The sequence below is a fragment of the Macaca thibetana genome, chromosome 15 (assembly GCF_024542745.1).
Source record: "Macaca thibetana thibetana isolate TM-01 chromosome 15, ASM2454274v1, whole genome shotgun sequence".
Classification (NCBI taxonomy): domain Eukaryota; kingdom Metazoa; phylum Chordata; class Mammalia; order Primates; family Cercopithecidae; genus Macaca; species Macaca thibetana.
Genome location: NC_065592.1, coordinates 11,415,936 through 11,434,401, shown reverse-complemented (window position 1 = coordinate 11,434,401; position 18,466 = coordinate 11,415,936). Strand labels below are relative to the sequence as shown.

The 18,466-nt window shown below is 44.5% G+C and overlaps 2 protein-coding genes across 19 annotated transcripts in view; both read left to right on the top strand.

Moving 5' to 3' along the window:
• GARNL3 (GTPase activating Rap/RanGAP domain like 3) overlaps nt 1-18,466 on the top strand; it is a 598,754-nt gene that overhangs the window by 355,416 nt on the left and 224,872 nt on the right. The window lies entirely within an intron of this gene.
• Nucleotides 1-18,466, top strand: part of RALGPS1 (Ral GEF with PH domain and SH3 binding motif 1) — a 309,219-nt gene that overhangs the window by 239,458 nt on the left and 51,295 nt on the right. For all 18 annotated transcript variants that reach the window (XR_007719610.1, XM_050760039.1, XM_050760032.1 and 15 more), the window contains 2 exons: nt 11,391-11,528; nt 14,008-14,101. Coding sequence is in view for 17 of the 18 variants with exons in the window: in XM_050760039.1 (XP_050615996.1) it covers nt 11,391-11,528; nt 14,008-14,101 (232 nt within the window). In the remaining variant the exon portion in view is untranslated. The remainder of the gene's footprint in view (nt 1-11,390; nt 11,529-14,007; nt 14,102-18,466) is intronic.

Below are 18,466 nucleotides of genomic sequence, written 5' to 3'. Positions count from 1 at the left end.
GCCCTTGAGCATGCAGAGATGGATAAGGCACAGCCCTTGCCCTCGATAAATGCTGTAATCGAGGAAAGGACAGTGTGCTCTGTGAGCCCAGGAGGAGCCAGTTAGCAGCCAGGAAGGAGAAGGAGGCACAGAGGCAAGGGGAGGAAACCACTCTGCTGAGGCTCAGAGGCATGAGACAGAGGGCACATCAGGGGGCTGCAGGGAGGGGGCTGGCATACTTGGGGCATTACATGAGAAGTGGAGGAAGAGGCTAGAAAGGTAGTGTGGGGGAGAGCTCAGAGACCTTGGATACTGTGCTAAGGAGTTTTCACATTGCCTGTTGGGATGGAAAGCCCCTGGGTATTTTTAAGTGGGTGAGGGGCACAGTCTAATAGGGTTTGAGAAAGATCACAGGGTATAGACTGGACTGGAAATGAAGAGACCAAAAGCAGGGAGATGAGTGAGGGGATAGGAAGCACTAACAGGTTGGAGTCAATGTCTGTGGCCTTGAAATCTAAACCTAAAGACCAACCAGGGGCTGAGAACACTCAGAAATTCTTGCGCTTAACATATTGCTCTCCTTCTCCCTGCCAAAAAAGTGTTTGCTTCTTTAATAGAAAGAAATATCTTGCCTTTTTTTTTTTACTTCTAAAACTGTGGTACATATTCGTAGCTAAAGGTTAAAATAATATAAAATTGTATAAAGCAGAAAATAATCCTGAAGTTCCACACCCAAAGATGGCTATCGATAACAGATTGAGCAGTGTATTCTCTGTGTGTGACCTCTCTGTTGATATAGGTATACCTGATGTTTTTCACTTAAAAAACATATCATGGATAACTTTACATGTCAGTTCTTAGAAATATATTTTATCTTTACCATAGCTGCGTGATGTTCCACTACTTGGATATGAAATAGTTTATATAAACCATGCATTTTTTGTATAATTATAAATTACAAACAGTTCTAATTAATGTTTGCCAATTTGTAGTAGTGTTGCTGTAGAGTAAATTTCTAGAAGTGGAATTACTGGGTCATAGAAAACCACATTATTTGAAATTTTTGATAGATACATCCAAATTCTCCTCCCAAAAGTTTCTATCAATTTATGCTATAGTTACTCTTGTATAGTGTGACTTTTTCCGCACACTCATCAACACTAAGTATTATCAATTTTTATGAACTTTGTCAGTATAAATGGGAAAAATATCTTGTTTTAGTTTGTAATTCCTTGATTATTACTGAGTCTTGGGAATCTTTCACATTTTTATTTACATTTATACTCTTCCACAATTTGCTCATCTTTTATAACACTATTTGCATTTATTGTAGGAGCTCTTTATATATCAGGACTATTGACCGTCTTATAAATTGCAAGTATTTTTCCTACTCTGACATTTGTCTTTCAGCTTCATGTATGGTGTTTTATATGATCATGCAGAAGTGTGTGGGTTTTAAGAAATGGACCCCAATGTGTCAGTCTTTTTTTAATGGTTTTGGGTCTTACGTCACACTTCAGCCTTTGTGTACCTCAGCATTATAAAATTATTCTCCTGTATTTTATTCAAGTACTTGTATTATTTAGATTTCAACTCCCTAATTTTATCTGTAATTTATTCTGTTTTAGGAATGAAGTAGATATCCAACTTTATATTTTTCCAAATCAATAATCATTTGTCTCAGTATCATTTATTGAAGGATTGTTCCTTTTCCTATTGATTGGAAATATACCTTCATCGTACACTAAATTTCTATATCTCTATGTATGTGTTGCTGGGCTCCCTACTGTGTGCTGATGGTTTATTTGTCTAACTCTGTAGCAATGCTATACTGCCTAATGACTGGGCATCACAGCACATTTTATAACAAGCCCCTCTCTTCATTCTTCTTGTTAAAAATGTTTATTTTCATACATTTCCTCTTCCAAGTGAACTTTGGAGTCATTTCAGATATGAAATGTATATGTTAATTAGGCAATAATCGACATCCTTGCAATGTTGTGTCTTCCCATCTAAGAATATTATATATTTCCTTACTTATTTACATCTTCTTTCAATCCTTCAGTTATTTTTACTTAATTAGTTTTCCTTAACTACCAAAGTGTTACTTTCTCATTGCAACAACTCAAATACAAAGAGATGTAGATAAAAGGTTTGTATTCTTATGAATTGTGCCTTTATTTAGTAAAATGGGTTCTTCAGAGAAGGATTAATAAGCCCAGGATATGTGTAAACTTGATTTTAATAAATGTTACATATGATTTTTCTACCAAATATGTTTTATTCATATAGGTCTTACAGATTTCTAACCCAGGTGTTTTATAGTTTTGCTGTTATTGTAAATTGCCGTTTTTTTCCATTGTGTTTTCTAGCTGATGATTACTGTTATATGACATTGATTTATGTATATTTATTTTGAAGTTAACTTCATTATTCTAATAGTTTTTCAGTTGATTATCCTAAATTGTCTAAATATATCACTAATGTGATAACTAATCATATCACCTACAAAAACGACACTGTGATGTGCATCTTTAATATTTATTCCATGTTTGTTGTCTTGCTTTATCACATTGGCTAGTGCATTCAGCATAGTGTTAAATGATAGCAGTGTGTCAGATATTCTTGATTTGTTCCTATTTAATAGGATTTTCATATTAAGAACATTGTTTTAATTTTCTAGTATGTGTCCTTTATCACATTAAGGAAGTCTATGTCTAACTCAGTGCTTTATCAGGACATGCCAGTGCGTTTGATAATGTTTTGTTTGGAATCTCTGCATCTTGATTTATTAATGTGATTGGTCTCTTTTTTATGCCACCTCTGTCAGGTTTGGGTGTAATGGTTATGCTGGAATCATAAAATGAACTGCAGATATTTCTGATTTTTCCTGCTCTGGAACAGTTTAAGTAACATTAAGTTTTTCTTTTAGGGTTTTATGCGTGAGTTCCTTAAAATCATCTAGATACTGTATTTTAATTATATTTATAATTATATTTAATTATATTAGGTTGCCATTACTTTTAATGGCAAAAACTGCAATTACTTTTACACCGATCTAATAGTATCTTTCTCCATTATTAATATTTTTCTCTTTATTAGTAAATTAAAGTTTTTTGCCTCTTCTTGAGAACTTTGAGAAGATATATTTTCCTACTGAGCATTCATTTCATCTAGATTTTCAAATATGTTACCGTAAAATTTACATATACCGGCCGGGCGCAGTGGCTCAAGCCTGTAATCCTAGCACTTTGGGAGGCCGAGACAGGTGAATCGCGAGGTCAGGAGATCGAGACCATCCTGGCTAACACAGTGAAACCCCGTCTCTACTAAAAAATATTAAAAAACTAGCCAGGCGAGGTGGCGGGCACCTGTAGTCCCAGCTACTCGGGAGGCTGAGGCAGGAGAATGGCGGGAACCCAGAAGGTGGAGCTTGCAGTGAGCTGAGATCCGGCCACTGCACTCCAGCCTGGGCGACAGAGCAAGACTCCGTCTCAAAAAAAAAAAAAAAAAAAAAAAAAAAAAATTTACACATACCACTATTTTAACATCTCGTCATATTTGAAATCATATCCCCTCTCTCATCCCTAATATTGTTCTTCTGTGCCTTTTTTCCCTCAATCATACATACCAAAGATTGTCCACTTCATTGATTTTCTCAAAGAACCAACTTTCAGTTTGATTTATCACTCTGCTTAGACTGTTGATTTTTTAAAAATTCATTTTTTATGCTTTTATATTTTAAATTGTTTTCTCGTTTCTTTTTTCATTTTCTAGTTCTATATAATGAATACTAAGTTCACTTTTTAAATGTTTTTAAATTATTAATATAAGCATTTGAGGCTGTGGACTTTTCTCTCAGTAGTTACATGGCCTTGCATCATTGTGGATAATTTTTATATTTTAATTTTAACTTATTTTTTCATCTCTAAATTATTTGGTAAGTGTTTTTTCTTTCCCAAATAATTATTTTTAAAAATTTGTTTTTACCCCTGGGACAGAGAAGGGGGTGGAATTGCTCCAGACACCCCAAAGGCACACGGGTTATGAGTGTGGGAGGTACAGTTTCCCCAAAAGGAAATCAAGGGCTGTTTCCAAAATAGGGAGTGGGTGTTAGGCAGAAAAAAGTGTCAGTTTCGTCTCTATTCCCAATTGTCATTGAAGGGTTAAATGAACTAACACATATAATATACTCAGCACAGTGTCCAGCAAGAAAAAAGGCCAATAATAGTAACCAGATGCATGCCCTCCCCTCATGCCCCTTCTTACTACCAGTCAGAACCCCAGCACATGCTATTCCAGCCATTGCACTCTGGGGGAACATTTGCAAACAGTGGGTTACCTCCTTGTGCCTGTACATTACCAGGCAATCCCCAGGGCATGAGGGGATCTATAGTTGTGTCCTCATTTCACCTTGGGGAGCCAGGAGGTGATTTGGCTTCCCTGGACTTCAGGATTCTGTCCAGACAGCAGGACTTTGCCCACGTGCCTTTGTGATTCATGAGCCACAACCCCAAGTCATACACAAGGCCATGTGCTCATCCAGAAAGCGTGGCCTCTGACCACCTGCCATGTGACTGCCTGCGCCCGCCCCCTTCTGCAGACCAAGGAAACTGTCTCAGTGACAGTAAGCATCCAACAGCTTTCACCAAACGAATACTCTCTAAATGAGGATTTGTTCTGAAGCCCTGTTTTGCTTGATGGATATTAATTAGCAGGTGCTAGTTAATACTCGCAGTCTTCCCCATCTTCTCAGGGAGCCTGGGCCGCCTGCTGAGATCTCATCATGCAGTAGATGGAATTGCTTTGTGCTCTCTTAAAGAGAGCACACACACCCTAATGAGCTGCTGCTCTGTTATTTCATTTGGAATTTATCAGGACAGTTTATGTGATCAAACCACACAAGTATAGTTCTGGATGCCAGCCCTCCTCAATACTGAAGTTTGAAAGTGATCTTTTCAAGGCAGAGCAGGAGAACATGGAAAAAAGTCTTTCATCTCAAACTTTGAAAAAGGGAGAGAGAAAAAATGGAAAGTATAAGATGGAAATGTGGCACATTTTTATGCTGTAGAGGGTTTTTTTTCCCCTCAACACAGCAGAATTTTCCTTATTAAAAAGATAGCTGTATGAGAAAAACCAAAACCAGACTCGGGATGGAAGTGAGACGGGGTGGCGATGGGAGAACAAGGGAGCAGTGAGTCCCTGGGCTTGTGGGAAGCCCTGGTGCCAGCTGCGGGCTTTGGCTTGGGGAGGCCATGAGCGCCCAGCTTCAAGCAGGCTCTGGGCCATCAAGCATGGGTGTCCCTCAGCTTCAGAGAAGGTGTCTGTTCAGAAGAGCACCTCCTTTGTCAGCCTGGCACTCCCTCCTTGGGGCTGGGTGTCCTGTGGACACCTCTGGTGGGGAGTCTGTATTCACTGTCAGGAAGCAGGTTTGGCCACCTGCCCTGTGTTGAGGCCAGCCCAGCTGCGGAGGGCTTCGGTAGCAGAGCGAGCTGAGAGCTGCTCACTCCGGCCCTGTGGGTCTGCCTCACCACGGCAGTCTGGTTGGCACTCATGTGGCAGCTACAGCAGTGTCACCAGGCCCTGTGTGGGGCATGGAAGGAGGGAGCAGAGCCCAAGCATGGTCTGGGATCTGTCTCAGAGGAGGTCCAGTCTGCGGGTAGGCATGGCCATGGGGCAGATGCCAGCTGCCAGCAGTGTCCTGGGGATTGGGGGAAGACAGGCCACAGCAGGGGTCCTCACACCGCCAACTCTGTGCCTGTAATCCTCATCCCTGTGCCAGCCAATGACTTCCAGACACCAGCCTCCAGCCCCTAGCACTGCTCTCTGTCCCAGATCTTTGGAGTCAGGCAGTCCTGAATTCACATCCTGATTCTCTCACTTGCAAGCTGTGTGATCTTGGCCAAGTCACTTCACTAAGCTTCAGTTTCCTAGTCTGTAAAATGGTGGGGAACAGGAGTGCCTTCTGTACAGGGTCACTGCCAAGGTGCCATGGTAAAAGCAATACCTAACTTCCCTAGAGTAGACAGTGGCTGTTACTGTCAGGGTCGTTTCCCCTAACAGGTCTGCACCTCTCAGCGTTGCCTGGTCCCTGGCACTGTCCAGCCCCAAGGCAGCCAGGGCCAATGGCTGATCCCATTACTGTCCATCTTCATAAGGCCAACATCACAGTGTCATCTGCTATAGTAACTCTGTGTATATAGGAATAGGAAGTGAGATGTCCAGCTGTGCTGTCCCAGTCCAGGTGACAGCTCCAAGCACTGGTCCAACTGAGGGGTGGCCACCATGCAGTTGGCATTTGGGCGCCATCCATGGTTGTGGCAAACCCAGCTTGGCTCGTTCCTCCCATATTGCTGCTTCAAATAGGGCCAGCCGTAAGGTCAGCTCAGCTTCTTATGCACTTCAGTGGTCCAGGCCCTGGACTGGGAGACTCCTGTAAACCACTGTTATTACCCTTATTCACAGTCAAGGAAACTGAGGCCTGGGAGGTAAAAAGGCTCGCCTAAGGCCACCCAGCTGGTGAGTGGCAGAGCCAGGGTTCCGAGTCTCCTGGATCCGTGCCCCACGGATCCGTGCCTCACTTATACCACAGCTGCTTGTCATGTGGCAGAGCTGGAAGGGCCCCCAGGACTGGATGGGACACTGATGATGGGACCTGGGGGCTGACCAGACTGACCACAGTGGGTGTGAGGGAAGTGGAGAGTAGCAGGTGGTAGGTGGCACAGGGGAGGCAGCTACAGTAGAGTCATGAGCCCTCTTGGAGAGTGTTGACCCCATAGGGGAAATCAGGCAGGGACAGCCAGAGCTTGGGTTCACCTGCACCCCTGTCTTGCCTCACTGGCTGCCATACATGAGAGTCTGGCTGGAGTAAAAGAAGAACTGCCCACAGGCAACCTGGACAGACCTGTGCTCAAATCCTGCTTCTGCCACTTCCCAGCCGTGTGGCCACAGACAAGCGGTGTAACCACTCTCAGCTTCAGTTTCTTCCCTTATAAAATCACAATGAAACCTCCCTGACAACAGCATTTTTCTTATGAATCAATAATCTGGGCAAAGCTCTTAGTTTAGGACCTGGCACGCAGTAAGTGCTCGGTAAGCATTAGCTCTCTTTGTCATCACTTGACGGTGGTGGCTCTCTCTTCAGCCACAAAACGAGGGTAACATGTGCTTCGTAAGGTTATTGTATGATTAAATAAAGTATGCCTTCACTCATGCATTCCTTTGTCAGCCAGCATTTACCAAGCAGCTCCTGTGTGCTCGGTTCTAGATGGTGGAGATTGAGCTCCTGGAGCAAGACACACTTCCTGCCCTTGAGGCGTTAGGCCTGATGCAAACAAGTGTCTGAGCGCAGTTGTGGGGAGTGCCACCTCCATGTAGGACTCAGCACTGTGCCTGACACGGTTCAAGTGGAAGGTGGTTATTCTTATGATTTCATTATAGTTTAGGCTTATACGTATCTCTGTTGTGGACTAATACAGTACTGAAAAGATTTCTGTGGATTTGTGCAGCATTAACTGTAGGAGACTTGCCGCTTGTGCTGTGGTTTTTGTTGTGGGAGTGAAAAGGCTATTTATATGGAGGTTCTTTCCAGGTATTGCCTATGCTCAAGGTCTCCCCACATCACTGGAGCCAGAAGGCTTCCTTTTGAGGGGTGCTCTACCCAGTCCTCAGCAGGTATGGCCTCGGCTCACACTCCTGGGTCTTGAGGAATAGGCAGGTGTGAGCATCTGCATGTTTTGTAGAGGGGAATTATGAACTCTGTGGGCCTCAGTTTGCAGAGCACCACTCAGCGATCCACCTCCAGGAACCCAAGAGGAGGCCCAGTGCCCGGCACCTGTCCTCACAGGGCAGCATAGGGTGCACCTTTCGTGTTGAGGGTGTTACTTGAGAAAAGGCAACTCCCTCTGTGTTTCTGATGACCAGTGGGTGGGAACATGGGTGCAGCAGCCTGATAGACCTGGGTTCAAATTCCATCACCCTTGCTGTGAGGCCTTGGGCAGGTTTCTTAATCTCTCTGAGCTTAGTTTTCTCCTCCTACTTAGCAGGGTTGGTGGCAGGATCCCATGAGACAGGAGGGAAGTTCCTGTCTTGGATTTGATCCCCAGGGAGCAAGTTTCCTTTCCCCCCATCCTACTCTCCAGTTTCTCTGCTCCTGGGCTGAGCTTTCACTCTGCCACTCTGAGCCAGCTGGACCGAGGTCTGCACATTGCGTCTGGAATAAAGCTGCCCCATGTCCCACATCTCTTCACTCCCTGCCATGCACTAGAGGATGCTTTTTGTTGTAGTTGAAGCAGTAATAGCATGTTCAGGATTGCCGTTGCGGAGGCTTCAGGGTGGTAACTGAGTTACATTTTTAAGAGGGGAGAAGAAAAACAAGGTGAAGAGAGAGAATAAATCTGTGGATTCAAACTCACCAAACTTGGAGCTTCTCTACAAGGGAAATTATTTCTAATTATTAAAATTTTGGAAACATGGTACCGCCAGGAAGAAAGGAAGTGGAAATGGCTCCTGTGAGAAGCATCAGCATATGTTTCTGTGATTTAACAGTTTCCCGTAACAGTGTGCATCTATTTTAAAAGCAGACGAATGACTCATGGTATCTAGCACCAGTGCTCCACCGTAACCGCAGGAAGTGTGTACTCTGGAGGGGGCAGGCTTGGGTTCGACTCCTGTCTCTATCATTTACCAGCTGCATGACCTTGAGCAAGTTACACATCCTCTCTGAGTTTCCTTTTCCTTCTCTGTAAAATAGGTTGTTAGAAGAATAAATCAGATAATGAACCTATAACTGTTAGTGCAGCGCTCATCTAGCCATGCACAAACCCTCACAACTTTTATGTAATTAACCAAGTTAATTCCAATGTTTGTAATAATTCTTAGTTGTTTAATAGTAAATTTTTAAGGCTATAAATTTCTCCCTGATTGCCAGTTTGGTCAGAACCTATAAGTTTTGATATGTAGTATTCTCTTTGTCATTGTCTTCAAATAAATTCTTCAAACAGATTTTTTATATTTTCTTTGACCTAAGAGTTACATGAGTGTGTGTGCATGCATGTGTGTTTTCAAATGGTTAGTTTTTTGTTTTTTTTTTTTTTTCCTGTATTTATTGTTAAATCCTAGATGTAGTAAGGTCAATGAAAATAGATAATACAGCATTTACTTTTTAGGACTTACTGTTTTCTTTAATCAAGTTTTGTACTCCATGGGTACCTGAAAAGAACTATTTTCATTTATAGAAAACCAAGCTTATTATTATTATTATTTTTAGACAGAGTCCTGCTCTGTTGCCCAGGCTGGAGTGCAATGGCCCGATCTCAGCTCACTGCAACCTCTGCCTCCTGGGTTCAAGTGATTCTCCTGCCTCAGCCTCCCGAGTAGCTGGGATTATAGGTGCCCACTGCCACACCTGGCTAATTTTGTATTTTTGGTAGATGGGCTTTCACCATGTTAGCCAGGCTGGTTTTGAACTCCTGACCTCAGGTGATCTGCCTGCCTTGGCCTCCCAAAGTGCTGGGATTACAGGCGTGAGCCACCGTGCCTGGCCTATTTTTTTTATTTTTTATTTTTTATTTTTTATTTTTGAGACAGAGTCTTGCTCTGTCATCCAGGCTGGAGTGCAATGGCACGATCTCAGCTCACTGCAGCCTCCGCCTCCTGAGTTTAAGTGATTCTCCTGCCTCAGCCTCCCGAGTAGCTGGGATTATAGGCGCCCACCGCCACATCTGGCTAATTTTGTATTTTTGGTAGGGATGGGCTTTCACCATGTTAGCTGGTTTTGAACTCCTGACCTCAGGTGATCTGCCTGCCTTGGCCTCCCAAAGTGTTGGGATTACAGGTGTGAGCCACCGTGCCTGGCCTATTTTTTTGTTTGTTTGTTTGTTTGTTTTGTTTTTTGAGACAGAGTCTTGCTCTGTCATCCAGGCTGGAGTGCAATGGCACAATCTCAGCTCACTGCAGCCTCCTCCTCCTGGACTCAAGCTATCCTCGTGCGTCAGCTTTCCACATAGCTGGGACTACAGGTATGCACCACCATGCCCAGCTAATTTTTCATTTTTGGTAGAGATGGGGTTTTGCCATGTTGCCCAGGCTGGTCCCGAGCTCCTAGGCTCAAGCAATCCACTCACCTCGGCCTCCCAAAGTGGTGGGATTACAGGCATGAGCCACCATGCTCTGCCCCAAGCTTGTTAACTTTGTTACTGTAATACTATATCACTGCATCAATATATGTATGTATATATGTGTGTATATATATGTGTGTGTATGATGTATACATATATACTTACATAAATTCTGGAAGAGATATACCAAAGCCTCCCTCTATGGTTGTGTTTTCCTTGAACTCACTTTTCATTTCTAACTTTTTTTTCACTATGTATAATTTGATGTGTTACTTCTTTATGCATAGAAATTTGTAACCATTGGATATTCTCGATCACCTGGACTTTTGTTTTTTAGAGCAAGCCCTCTTCCTTGCTTTGCTTAATGTTTTCTGCCTTGAATTCTGCTTTATGTCACTTCTCCTGCCCAACTCTGCCAGTGTGGTGGGCACAATAGCAGTGCTCATGGAGGGCAGCTGAAAGGATGTTCCATCCTTGGCCCATGCAGATCTCCAGGTGGTCTCGAGCTCGGCCCTGCAGCTAGTCAGCCAGCTAAGAACTGTGTAGTGGCTGCATAGCCAGCAGCCCTTCCCCTTCCCCAGCCAGGCAGTTTGTCCTCAGATCCCCCCAGCTTATCACTGGCCTGTGATGGATCCTATTAAGATCCTTTTAGACATAGGTTTGATCTTCAAAAGCTGTGCAAACTAGATGTTACTATTTCTGTAACATAGCGGTATTTTTATTTCACATCTTATTTTCTTATTAAGCACCATTGGCCAAATTCTCTAGCTTTAGTCCTTTGTACTGAGAGCTGTTACTTTTTAAATTTTTTCTTTTGTTTCTTAGTTAATGTATGGTGAGGTGGAGGTGGGGGAACAGACAGACAAATAGACAGACAGCTGGGCAAATAAAGGAAAAACTGAATTCAGCCCAAATGGGTGTTCTCCTGGACATGGCACCTTAGACCTATTAAACTTCAGCAGTTGGTAAGAGACACAAGTGCTCAGCCCTTTCATGTCCTGTTATTTTCTGGTTGGGTTGCAGGTAAAAGCCTTATTGCTGGAGAGTATTTGAACTAGAAACGCTGAAATCTTGCCGGCATACATTGTGGTTGTTGCTCAGATGTTTGATTTATAGTTGGGCAGTGCTGTGTGAAAAAATTAGTAATCAGGATTAGAATTAAAGTCCAAAGATTATCTCAGTTTTCCGTAAGTCATCCTTTATATTTTTTTAGCAGATCAGTACTGTTTTGTGCTATTTGGTTCTAGTTTGTGGTAAGCTCCTTCCGTCATGAAATATCTTCTTTAATTTTAGGAATCTATCTTCTGGATTTAATCTACATTGATTCTGCATATCCTGCCTCAGGCAGCATCATGGAAAACGAACAAAGATCCAATCAGATGAACAATATTCTTCGAATAATTGCTGATTTACAAGTTTCCTGCAGCTATGGTTAGTACCCTTGTTAGAATTGTGAAATCTTGCCTCATTGAAATTTGGGTCCTATCAGTGAGAAAGCTCTAGAAACCAGAAAAAGAATTACAAAGTTCTTCCTTTTAATATCTTGAGCATCAAACATGTACTAGATCCTTTTATACATAGGTTTGATCTTCAAGAGCTGTGCAAACTAGGTGTTACTATTTCTGTATTACAGGTGAGGAAATTGAGACTGAATACAGTTTAGTCACTTGTCCATCCACAATCTCACGTCTAGTGAGTGGCAGAGCCCAGGTCTTTCTGGCTCCTGGGTCATTCATTCATGAAGAGCTTTCTGGGCAGCTCTCCTCCAAGCAGATTCGGGGATCAGTCTTCTTTCTTCTGTGACTCTGCCATCTCCATGGCCTCAGAATCCTCCACTGCATCCAGCTGGCAGGTGCAGGATGAGAGAGAACAATACAAGGGTGGGTTTTATGGGCCAGGGTTTTAGTGGCCAGTGCAGGCCACTTTTGCTGACAGGGGCTAGGAAATATAATCTAGCTGTGGGCCTAGGAGAAGGGAATCGATGTAGTAAGGGACTTGGCCACACTCTGCTGCACGTGGCCAGATCCACAGTGTGCCCATGATGGTGGGTGTGTAAGAGGGATGGAGAAAATCACTGGAGATGATGCCAGAATGCTGGATGGGCCATCCATGTGGGGATTGATTTTACCCGAGAAGATGGCAGACTTGGGGTGTGGAGCTTGACTGTGAGCCAGGTGCTCAAGTCTTCTGGGAATTAGCACTGATGAGCAGGCGGCCAGTCAGCCACAGTCAGCCGTGAAGGGGGTGTGGTGCATGGGGTGTGGGGCTCTAGGCACCTGCCTCTGGGGAGCAAGGCTTTCACGAGACGGCAGAGGAGTAAAAGTCTGGAAGCACCAAAGGGGGATGGTAGGAAGGAACCCGGCCTCACCTGCTGTGCATAGGGTGTGAGAAAATCCACAGCCTCCGTTTGGGAATGTCACGGGGAAGCCAGGGTGGGTTCACCGAAGCAAGAGCCCTGCTCACCAGCCCCTGCACAGCATCCCCAGGTAGGGTGGGGGTTCCCACACTTCAGGGCAGCTTTCCTCTGACAGGAAGGGTAGGAGGCACCTGTATTCCCAGTGCAGGGTTCGCCTGGCCCAGGCCCTTTCCAACACAAATACATGGACACTTATTGTCCCGCTGGCCAGCAGAGCAACCGCAGACATGGGCTTCAGGGTCAGATGGACTCCGGTTCCTATTCTAGCTTTGCCTCTTGAAAAGTCACTTTCTCCCCTTGAAGGTTTTCTCATGCGTGAAAATGGAGATAGGATTCATGCAGAGCCCTTAGCACAGTCCCTGGTGTTTCACGAGAGCCCAGCAAATGCTCTCTCACCACTGTTCACCTTCACCTGCGCCATCTCCACCATCAGCTTTGTGAAACAGGTGTCATCCTCACTTCACAGAGAGGACACTGAGGCTTCAGAGAAACAAAATGATCTGCTCAGAATCTCGCTATGAAGGGCCAGAGCCATCAGGTGCTCCTGCCGCACCTGGATGCACCTCCCCAGAAAGCGAGGGTCCTCCCCACCCTCTTTTCTGCTCCTCTTCATGGCCTCCTCTACTCCCTCCACCTCTCCTCCTCTTGGCTTGTTCTGTCCCACCCAGTGGCCCTATCAGAAGGAGTGCAGTGACTATGAAGGTCTGCAGAGAGCAGCTGACACCAGTCCCTCCAGAGATGGGCAACACCATGTGGCAGAAGCCTCCCATCACCTGGAGTCCAAACCCAGCTCTGCCCTTCCCAGCAATGCGACCTGTGCAGGTTGCCACAGTTTCTTCCTCTGTGCAATGGGGATATTGTTTCTCCCACATGAGGCAGGTGTGAAGGTTAACGAAGATGACTCCTGTAAAATTACCTGCTGCAGAGCCTGGCACAGGCATGTTCAGGTGCCTGGACCCCTCCCTTTCTTCCTAGGATACAGCAGTTCCAGTCATAGGCCAGCTTCTGGGTTAGGCCTCCACACCTGGCTGGGCAGGGTCTGTTCATTCATTCTTGCATTCATGTCACACAGCTGGTGGGTAGGTATAGGAGGCTTGCCCAGTTACCCCAGTGGAAACCTGTTTTAGGGCACAGACACCTGGCTCTGGTCTGTTCTGGAGGCCAGAGAGCCATCTTTCCCCAGCCCCTGATATCTGAGTGGAGGCACAGCTCCTCCTTCCTGGCTAAAAAAACATGGTGACCTCAGAGTGTGGTGACTAAGGCCTAGTCATCTGGGGGGCACTCCTTGAGGGCAGAACCCAGGCCTGATGATCCCCACCACCACGTTCCAGTAGTCAGCACAGGGCCAGTCCCCAAAGAGCATCAGCAACTGCTGGAAGAGTGAATGAGTCTCGCTTTCCCAGGGGCATCTGAAATCAGTGATTTCTATACTTCTTATTTGGGGGCCTAAAGGGGGAGAGTCTAACGTCTCTGGATTTGGTCCACCTTTTGCAGATCACCTCACCACGCTGCCCCATGTGCAGAAGTACCTGAAGTCCGTACGCTACATTGAAGAGCTCCAGAAGTTTGTGGAAGATGACAACTACAAGTAAGTCCCCACCTACTCCTGTGTCAGGCCTCCCAGCCCCACCTTTGTCTTTAGCACTCAGGTCCCTGCAAGTGGCCTAGCCCTTGTTGGGACCAGTGAGTAGCCACCTGCAGGGCTTATCAACGTCCACGGCAGTAGCACCCAGGCCCCAGCACACACAAGCACATGCATGCAGTGTGATCTTCGACCTCACAGCCCCACAGTGGTGATGTCTGAACAGCTCTCATACCCATCTCTGCCCCATCCTCATAGGCCCCCCAGTTCAGAGGAAGGTGTCGTGTTAACTTCTCAGTGTGGCTTTCCCACATGGCACAGATAATATGAACTTGGACTCCACAGCTGTGAATGGCACAGGCTTGGTGCTCTGGTTCTCACAAGTGACTCCCCCACCCACAGTGCTGGGTGGCAAGACAGCTTCTAGCCATATCTCCAAGAGCTTGTTTCATGGATGAGACAATTCTTTATAACTCTCAGCTCTCTGCAGTATTCAAGGCCCTACCTCCTTCCCTGTAGAGCCCCTGTGGAGTAGACCCAGTTCTCATAACAACCCCATGGGCCCTTTGGCCTCATCTTCCACTAACCCTGCTGAGGCTTTCAGTGCTTTCTTCGCTGTGGCATCTGGGAATTCATCCAGCATTTCTATGTATTTGGAGGGAAAAGAAGGATTTTTCATGTTAACCCTGTCTGCAATACTGCTTGGAAGTCCTCTTGGCTCATTTTCAGCTTGAGACTAAGAACCTCAGTACTTTTTCGTATGTCCTGGTATTAAGGCAAGTCCCAGCCATCTTGTAATCAATCATTTACCACCTAAATGTCAACTTCACGTTCCCAGATGGTCCCCGACTTAGGATGGCTCAACTTAATGGTTTTTCAGCTTTACAGTGGTAGGAAAGCAACGCACATTCGGTAGAAACTGTACTTTGAATACCCATACAGCCAGTCTGTTTTTCATTTTCAGCATGGTATTTAATAAATGCCGTGAGATATTCAACACTTCCTTATAAAATAGGCTTTGTGTTAGATGATTTTGTAAGCTCATGTAAGTGTTCTGGGCACATTTAAGGTAGGCTAGGCTAAGCTATGGTGTTCGGTAGGTTAAGTGTATTAAATGCATTTTTGACTTGTAATATTTTCAACTTATGATGAGTTTGTTGGGATGTGTCCCCATCGTAAGTTGAGGAGCATCTGTATTCTTTTAAATCTTATCTTATGATGGCTTCCAATATGCCATGATTCCCTGGAATCTTGTTATCCAGTAAATTTTTTATCTCTTCCAGTTTTGTGTCCATGAATTTGATTAGCCAGACTACATGGTCTTCATCTAAGTTAGTGAAAAGTAGAGAACAGAGCAACCCCCACATTACCCACAATTGACTCACCAGGAAAGACCCTAAGGGGAACGGATGTTCAGGCAGTGCCCACTGGTCAGCTTTACAGGAGTGGTCTGCAGCCGGGGCTATGAACCAGAGTCACCTGGGAAACTCTCTAACCAGCCCTGTGTCTCGGGTGGGGCCCAAACATTTGTTTTTTCGAAGCTCCCTAGGTGATTCTTTTGGAGCATAGACATAATGCTTTTAGTTGTTTTATATAATAATTTGTTAAAATATAATATGAAAATGTGATGTTACATAATAGTAACAACAATAGATGAAAGCCAGAGATTGCCATTAAAATTATGCTTGCCACAAAGCAAGCTCATTTTATTTATTTACAAAGCATTTGCTGTTCCTGAAAAGAGTGCCCTGCAGTACAAAATTTTTCCCACTTAGTTTCTGGGGTAATATTTTCCATTTATGCACCGGTATTGTGATAAAGGAGACAGTGGTTTTTCATTAACACTGATATGCTTTAGAGAGAAAAATGGCCTATAAATACTTCTGACCATGAGATAATCTTTGGACAAGCTGCAAATCATGAGTAATTACTCCTTCTACTCTGAAGGACGTTGAGCACCCCAGCACCTGATGCTAAACAACAGTCAGCCTGGCTTTTTACAAAGGCTCTTTGTTGTGGTCAAAGTGGACAGACCCAGGGAGGAAGCCTGCATTCTCACCCCCGGCCCTCAGACCACTGAGGGAGTTCCTTCCCAGGGAGGTCCAGGCTCCAAGGGGCAAGAGATGGGTAGAGCCTGTGATTCTGCTTGAGGACCCACACTCTGTGGCCCAACTCACATCTGGAGGCTGGCTCCTCACCCACAAGGATGCAATGGCTTAGTTATTACATTGGTGGCATTGCATTGCTGACATTCTCCCCCATCTGCTTTGGAGATATTATGCCAAGAGGTCCAACCGGTGCTTTATTTCCCACAGCCTTTATTCTATTTTATTTTATTTAAGAAAAATTACCCGATTTACCATTACTTAGAAAGCATGACCATTAGCATTAAGTAAACATACTTTTGGACATTTTTCTATGCATAGAAAATGTATATATATGTAGGGAAGGATGGATAGATGGATGGATGGAAGGATAGAATATTAAAATTAGATTCTATTACACTGGCTATTTTTAATTTAACATACTAACTTTAATTTCATTTTAATTTAACCAGAAAAAAACTGAAATGTGAAAAAAAATGCTACTCTTTAAATAAATATTTGTTTACCAAAAGAGAGATTATTTTCCAAAAGAGCCTTCTAAGGTTAATAAAAGAGGGCCGGGCACAGTGGCTCATGCCTGTTCATACCTGTAATCCCAGCACTTTGGGAGGCCAAGGAGGGTGGATCACCTGAAGTCCGGAGTTCAAGACCAGCCTGACCAACATGGTGAAACCCCGTCTCTGCTAAAAATACAAAAATTAGTCGGGCATGGTGGCACACACCTGTAATCCCAGCTACTCAGGAGGCTGAGGCAAGAGAGTCACTTGAACCTGGGAGGCAGAGGTTGCAGTGAGCTGAGATTGTGCCACTGTACTCCAGCCTGGATGACAGAGTGAGACTCCATCTCAAAATAATAATAATAATAATAATAATAATAAAAGAAGTTAGGAAAAACATTAGGAGGCGTGAGTCAATAAGTTTTATTTTAACTAGGTTTCCATTGTGAACAGTGTCAGCCAACTCTGGTTATGAAAGATGAGAATATTAGCCCTCTCCCCCTTCCTTAACCTCTACTTCACCAGCTTCCCACTTTTTGTTAGTTATATTATTATTACCACATAATCCAAGTCTATAACATAAACATGTTCAGGAATCAGAATTCCTACTGTTTACCATTTGTAAACAGATTCAGTTTTTACCACCTGTTGTTTCCCCATAGCTTCTCCGTTCCTGGAGTCTTTATTTTAATCAGTCCCTTATTTAGCTGCATTTCATCAGGAAGTAGGTCCCCCTACCCATGCTCCACCAAAAAAATAAAAGTGCTCACAGGGCCCGCATACTCAGGGAAATGCCTGCATTGGACTGGGGCTGTCCTTGCTGGCTGCCCTCCTTTGCTGCTCTCCCTCAGTGCTGCAGGCCATGTGCCATTGCCTCTGGCTCTGGGTGATGCTGTGGAGAATGAACCCAGCTGATTTTGTTTTTTTCCTCTTGTTAAGGGTCTTGTCTGCCGGGTAGGTGAAGAATTCCTTAAAGTTCAAAAGCTTCATAAGAGAATGCCTCAGAGTAGAGGGTTCTATACCAGATTCCCCAGACCATGGTGTCGTCATCTTTCTTCATGGCAGAAAAACTCCTTTTGTTCGTATCTTTGACTACTTCTGTGCCATTTCGTGGCTTCTCTCTTCCAGGGATTCCAGGAATCCGTGTTGGATGCTCTCTGCCCGTCATATCCATTCGCTTCTTGCTAACAGCAGCAATCTCCACCTTGTTCATCAGCTGTCACTGCGATTGTCTGTTTCTACTTAGGTATTCATTCAGCACTCTTTTATTTCAGTCCTGGATTTGTTCCCCCTAGGTCTTCAATCTCCTTTTTCATCTCATTTTTCAAGTTTTGTTTTAGCATCTCATTTTTCAGGTTTTGTTTTACTTGTGTTTTTAATAAGTTGTTCCACTGCTCTAAGCACTTGCGGGGATTTCCTCTGCTCCTGGGGCTGCGTTCTTGGTTGGGCCATTGGGCACTGCTCACCTGTTCTTTCCTTCTTTTGTAAGAGGATGTTGGCTGTATTGCCATACTATTTCTTTTCTTCTGGCTCCCATTTGAGCGGCTCTGTCTGGATGTTCCACGGCTCTCATATGAGGGTGGGGGAGATGTCTGGCCCTCCTCCCATGTGTGTGAGAGGGGAACCCCTTACTGCTAGCTGGGAGGTCCAGGGGTTTTAGTTTTTCTCCTTTTCTGTAGCCTGGGGGAGTAGAAGGCTCAGGCTCTGTGGAGGCAGTAAGCAAGCAGTCTGTTTCACATATGTGGGTTCTGGCAAAAGGCCTATGTTGG